This window comes from Notothenia coriiceps, unplaced genomic scaffold, assembly GCF_000735185.1.
Source record: "Notothenia coriiceps isolate Sejong01 unplaced genomic scaffold, NC01 NC01_scaffold00032813, whole genome shotgun sequence".
In the NCBI taxonomy this organism is placed as follows: domain Eukaryota; kingdom Metazoa; phylum Chordata; class Actinopteri; order Perciformes; family Nototheniidae; genus Notothenia; species Notothenia coriiceps.
The window spans coordinates 18,383-25,340 of NW_011365514.1; the positions used below are offsets into that span (position 1 = coordinate 18,383).

The 6,958-nt window shown below is 37.0% G+C and overlaps 1 protein-coding gene across 1 annotated transcript in view; it reads left to right on the forward strand.

Moving 5' to 3' along the window:
* LOC104961186 (neural-cadherin-like) overlaps window positions 1-6,958 on the forward strand; it is a gene marked incomplete at its 5' end in the record, with an annotated part of 68,308 nt that overhangs the window by 14,504 nt on the left and 46,846 nt on the right. Inside the window, one exon of the mRNA XM_010789425.1 lies at window positions 5,182-5,325. Coding sequence (XP_010787727.1) covers window positions 5,182-5,325 — 144 coding nt within the window. The remainder of the gene's footprint in view (window positions 1-5,181; window positions 5,326-6,958) is intronic.

Here is a 6,958-nt window from a genome sequence, read left to right on the forward strand (position 1 = left end):
TTATCTCATAATTATGACTTTTTATCTCATTATTTCGACTTTCTTATCTCATAATTATGACTTTTTATCTCATTATTATGACTTTTTATCTCGTAATTATGACTTTTTATCTCATTATTATGACTTTTTATCTCATAATTATGACTTTTTATCTCATTATTATGACTTTTTATCTCATAATTTCGACTTTTTTATCTCATAATTATGACTTTACATGGGAATTTTATTTTTTTCAAGTGGCGGAAATGGGCTTCCATAGTAAAGTAACTTGTTACTAGTTACTTTTATAATTTAGTAACTAATAAAGTAACTAGTTACTTTTTTGAGAGCAGTAACTATAACTATTACTAGTTACTTTTTAAAAGCAACTTGCCCAACACTGGCTTTAAGGCATGTAATGTTCTTCTGACCTAATACAACCAACCAGATTATTCTAATTAGTGAAGAATGATTCCATCAATCTAGACTAGACATTTGAAGTGCTACAGAGGAGAGTCAAAAAGTCTGTGACCAATCCCAAAAAGTTGTTCTGTATTACTTTATTGTGTTCTCATTTTCTTCAATTGAAATGATCTACAATGCTGTACCTAAACAATTTCCAACAACAGAGGCAATAATGAAGTATTGATCTCTTTTGCTGATTGGAACAGCATGGCTTATCCACTTATTATTTCATCTTCAAAGTCTACTTGTTGCCATGGTGATGGATGACAAATAGAACGCTATTAAAGTTAGATTTGCAGTTATGTTGCATCTAGCATAATAACATAACATTGACTGATTGTTTTCTGGAATCATAATTACGATTGCTCGATGCCAAGGTGTAAGCAGTGTACTTTTGCGTACATCTGTTCTTCCAGCGTCGTACCTCTTAGGTTTTTCACCTCTTTTTTTTTTTTTTTCGAAACACACACCTGCACACACACAGTCACAGAACACAGAAGGTTGGTTCAAAATGCAACAGAAACTATCTTTATGTAAGGCTTGGTCCAGGCAAGGCAAGGGAAAACAGAACAGAATTTCTGCTGAACACAAACAAGAATCCAACGAAAGAACTGGATTTAAATACAAGCAGAACCAACAAGGAGATGACTTGCCAGTGTACAGAAGATCAGGTGGTTGCAGGGCCAATGTGAACTAAACATGTCTGGACAAATAATAAAAATAGGCGGGAAAACACACAGAGACAGGAAATAAAAAGACACAGGGGAAGAACACTTTTCAAATGAATCCAGAAAACTAGGATCATGACAAATAATGAGAACTGTCTGATCAAGGCCATGTTTTCTTGGATTGAATGGCTAAAACACGTAATGTTAAATAGACCATAACAACAGGTGGGGTCCTAGGGTTCAGGTGGAACCAAAAATACTTTAGGACTATAGGGAGTCAATCAGGGTCTGATTTGCACCTGTCTGAGAATTTGGGATGGCATCAAACACCATCAGAAATGACACTAGGTCAGTTTTAAGAGCTACATGGGAATATGTGGACCAACATTCATCAATAAGCTAACCTAGGTTAGCCACCAAGTTGCTAATATTGATCAATAACAAGGTTTTTCGAAACGTAATTGGACATAGATTTAACCAAAAACACTGAAGCTGCTCTTAAGATCATTATTCACTAAGAATAGAGGAAGAACAGTGATGTATTCCCTATCACTGATAAGATAAGATAAGATGTATTTATTGATCCCAATTTGGGAAATGTTTACGTTACTGCAACATAAAACAGCACACCTGGGTGTTCTTGGATTGAATAGGCAATACAAAAATAACGTCTTTTAACAAAAGTAAAGGTTTGGGTGCCACAAGGAAATTGAAGTCAGGAGGCTCCTCACAAACATTGTACTTAATATTTATGGTACATAATAATAGTTTTATGGGCATATTGGAACTCTAGTTAGCTATAGTCAAATCCATGGCTAGTGTGGCCTACTGCCTCCACCCAACTGCCATTGCTCCTAAGTTGGAAAAAAACTGGTGTGAAAGTACTTTGACAGTTAAACCATAATGAATTTGACAAGCCACATGTGATGTCATTGAAATATTCTTACAACATATTCTACTGAAACGGATTTTGTAAACTAAGCATTATGCATGGCTGTATGCTTGATTGTATTCACCTGTTAGTATTGAACCCATTCATTGGAAGGGCTTTCAAAATGAGTCAAAACAAACCGCAGTCGTTAACTTAAGACATTGCAGTTGAAGCAATTACCTTTAATGCAGTTGCTACCAATGCAAATGGAAACATACTCAACCTTAATCAAATGAATGTAAACAAGAATCTCAGCCACGCAGACTTTTATATTCTCTAGTTATTTGAGATATAATGTGCAGTGGCACTTCAAAGAAGAGTTCACCGGTTATTGAACCAAACGCTATCATGGGAAAATGTAAACAAATGATTGCAGGAAGGATTTAGATAAAGTTAATATTAGAGCGTTAATCCAGTTTTTATTATGCTGTTATACTGACTGAAAAAGAGGGCAAGCACGAAAAAAAAAAAAAAGAAGACAGCTGCTCTGTAGACTTCATTTAAGGCTCCGAATCTTTATTCAAGGCAGCAATAATCTCTGTTTTCTTCTTGCCGTCTCTTCCCCACATCTGCTCATCTCTCCCTGCTGAATGACCAAAAGCCATCTTTCTCTTTCCGTCTGTCTCCCCCTCTTCTTCAGTCTCTCCATTTCCCTCTCATTTGCTGCCAGATGAAATGCATACATGCTCCAACGGTAGAATAGAGACGCGCGGAGAAGTGAACAGATGTTGAGACAGATGGGTGGATGCGGAGAGAGGTGTTGAATAAACACCAAGACAGACCAGGATCTATTTTTAATAAATATGATCATAGAATATTAACAGATCCTCTCTCTAGGTTTAGCTCACTGTGACATTTGTGGCAGTGTAAACAGAAGTTAAATATTAAGCAGAGCGGAGACTAAGAGACCGCCGTTAAGCTTTGGGAGTTTTTTATTTTTATTTTCTGTGTTGTGAATATAAGATGAGGTGGCACGAAGAAGGTTGGATGACAGGCAAATTAACAAATAGTTAACACGGAACCACACAGCAAAAACACAGCATCAAAAGTAAATATAATTGCAATTTCTGTCGATTAAAGTGGGAAGTAGACTAGTGTGAATGTTACTTAGCAATCTGTTAAGCCTGTGGTGGGAACACATCAGCAACACATCTGGAGGAGCTGTTAAAACCTAACTTTCTTCTTAAAGTGGGCTCAAACACACAAAAGAAAACAAATTATAAATAAGGTTTGCAAAAGAACGTATTGTTTTGCATTTAAAAAAGGCGTAATACCAAACTATCCCCTCAGTCACTGATGAAATTGAGATTTATTTTCTTCCAAACATCATTAATAATTCATTTCGAAATGATAAAATCGATATAAATCTGATTTATTGCCAGACGCTCCTCAAATCAAAGGCTGTTTTTCCCCGACCTGTTCAGCTTCCTTTTACAACATCCCATCCTGCTCTCAAAGAAGCATTCTCAATGTCAGAAATACTTTTGTCTATTAAATGCGGCAGTCTGAAAATCTATCTACTATCACTCGCTCCCATGCATGTGCCGGTTTATTATACTAAGTTCTAACTGTAAGGGAACTTCACTGAAATACAAACTGTCAGAGGATGGTATCGTATCACTTTCAGTTCCCTCTTCTAGAAAAACGTTATTGTAGTTAGATGCCTAAAATAATGTCTGTGGTAACACTGACTTCAAGAAATGTCACGTGTATTCCATGACATAAAATGTGTCAGTAAAGACGCACTGGTGAATGTCTGAATGGGTCTTCAATACGGCGGTTGCTAACAATCAGCTGAATGAACTGCTTCATCACGCCAAACATTCACCACATTTAGCTTAGCGATGGTGATGTGAAGTCATTAGAAAAACCCTCCTAAGAATCATATCCCTATTATGCACTCTAAGAATCAAATGAGTTATCTCATGAGTAATTTTATATTGAAATAGTTACTAGGCCTATATATTAATATATTTTAATTTGGATAGAGTATTATAGTACCATTTGCACAATCATGATCAATTGGATTAGTACAATGATCCATCTTTCAGTTTTTTGTGCATTATTATTACATACAGAATCGTTTTTTAACAGATATAAATAATGCCGTCTTTTATCATTTGATCTGTGAAGAGCTTCCAAGTTGTTTTCTGTTTGTAACTAACAACACTTTGATATAGTGAAAAAATTTCAGACAGTAATTATTCTGAACACCTTTTTTAATTCACAAAACATCACATTACTCAAAAGCTCCAAGGTGCAAGCTCTCAAGTGGCATCTAAAAGAAATACTGTACTAGAAAAAAAAGGTGGAAGGCATGATAATTACTTGTTATTACTGTTTTTTATTAAACCACACAATCACAACAGGCGGCAGGATGTCTAGAGTGGTCACGAAACAACCTTGATAAACACACTTTTACCAAGCCCTTCTCATGTTTACAAGCTAATGTGCGGGGCGTGGTTAGGTGTGTGAGTTCTAGTGGTTGAAGTGTCAAAGCATAAATGAACAGGTAGCATTATCAGATGAGAGGGTGGATCAGGCATGGCTCATGTCTTCTTCCTTTTTCTCCCTCTGACAGATTCCGAGCATGTGCGAAGGTCTGACATCTGCGACTTGTTTTGTTCTAGCTGCGAAGGGCTGCATTAGTTAGCGATCTGTGCCCTGAACTGTGGAGTATCTCTTCCGCCCTGGCTTGAATAATTGATCTCATCTTGAAGCGTGTGTTGCAAATTATGCTCGTTTTGATCCCATATCAAAGGAAGCTTAGTGTTTTAGGTTGTTCAACTACTGAGCCTTACACCGATGCCCCCAGGGCGCTTTGTACTGTGCTCAGCCTGCAGTCGGAAGCTGAGGGAAAAAAAATGTTTAAAAAAAGCTGGATTTAATGGTGAAAAAGACAAGAATAGTGGAAAGATATTTAAAAGAGGTAGACAATGGCTGATGGAAGAAAAAAATAGATTTTATTTTTGTCTACGTGACTTTCCTATCTGTGTATGAGTGTGCATGCTGCTAAAAATGAATAAATTGTTGCTATCCAATGAAAGATAGACAGATGTTTGTGTTCTTGTTGACAGAATAAGAACAACCTCATGTTTATCCTATTTTTCTCTCTCACTCTTTCTTATCTATTTTCAGACACAGCGTATGTTCGTGTTTTCATCAGCGACGTGAACGATAACAAGCCAGCGTTCGCACAGGCGTCCTACGAAGTCGATGTGGATGAGGACGCTGACGTAGGCTTCGCCATTCTCACCGTCAGTGCCAATGACGGGGATGAAGGTGGGTGGTATGGATAATGTGTGTATTTATGTGTGAAGGAAGCGATGTAGATACAAAATGGAGAGTTTATAGGAGCACATTTACTAAAGCACACTGCCTAAGTGTTTCTTTTTCCTTTCACTCGAGAAAAAACGTTTCACTTTACTGCTTTTGTTCGACCCCTTTCATTCTGATGAGGGGAAAAAAGCTGTTTACAACAAGTATGTCGTGAAAATGACAGCAATATGTCAGTCTAACCCGACGCGGTAGAAGGATCCTTTCAATGTAACCGTTTGATATTGATATACCTTTCACTTTTGCCTTAAAAAGATGTTGAGTTGACTGCAGCTGGTACATATCCTTGGAATCTTCAGACGTGGAGACATGGGTTTTTCAATATGTTTCCAACTTCCATGGCTTAATGGCAATATTTCTATTACCCAACAGTTTGAAAATATAGTGCACATATATGTTTTGTTTGTGATTTCATTAGTTCACTGTGGCGGAGCATAATATAGAAGTAAAGTGTCAATAACTACAACATAATCTCTCTAATAACATGGTGCAGAAAGGAGGGCTAAAACCCGGGAAATTAGTTATCATTTTATCACCACGGTTTGCTTGACGTAGAGTTTTTGGTTGGATGCCAGACATAAGATCTGTGATTAACACAAGCTTGAGAGATTTGGTTCTAAGACATGAATCCGTCAGTAAATGCCCCACTTTCTTGAAGCTTTTATGTGTATATGTTGCTAATAAGTGGCTACATTTGACCACTAAATGTCACCAAGCCAAACATTTGCTTTCCAGTTCTATTGAACTACAATAAAAGTTGTGTTTAATATGAGTTATCCTGCTCAACAAAACATGTTGGTATCACAAACGTGACAGAGCTTATCTTCTGCAATATTCCAAAAACCTATAGAGAATTCCCATTGGCTTTTTATCAAAGGACACCTTGGGGTGATAACTTTAAGGTCTGCCTACAAACATATGTTATCACTGCACCATTCTATTGTAAGTATGCACATTATATTCCTATTGTCAAGACACTCCATTCACTATTTCCTGAAAAGTGCTTTGAACAAACCAAATAGGAATTAACATTTTAACATCAGGTATAATTTAGTAATAACATATTTTTCCATTTTGGCTTGCACCCTATATTAATTACATAGGACTAACAGATTGACCTTTCCAGTAAAAAAACACTAATTGTGACCTGCTCTATCGAAATCAGTCGCATTGACCCGAAGACACATTTTGAGTTGTATACACTGCTGGAAAGAGGATATTCCTAGCTTTCTAATGATATCAGGATTGTTTTTGTACAACAAATATTAAGCGAAATATGTCACATTATATAATGACTGTCACCGAGTCATCATTTTGAGAAAAAGGCCTTCAAAGTTTCCTCTTCTCTGGAATCCATCGATCTGATTGATTATTAGCGGAGCAAATAATCAAAATACTACGGAGGGAAGATATTTTCGTTTGGATTACTGGTCTGGGAGAAGCTCGCGAGTGTGTGTGTGTATATGTGTGTGCGTGTTTGTATATTTTTGCGTTTGTGTGTATTGCGTTTGTTTCCCGGGGAAAACCCTCACGAGAAACCCCGGCTGTTGTTAGGCCTGCTGTGACGTTAAGTTACTCC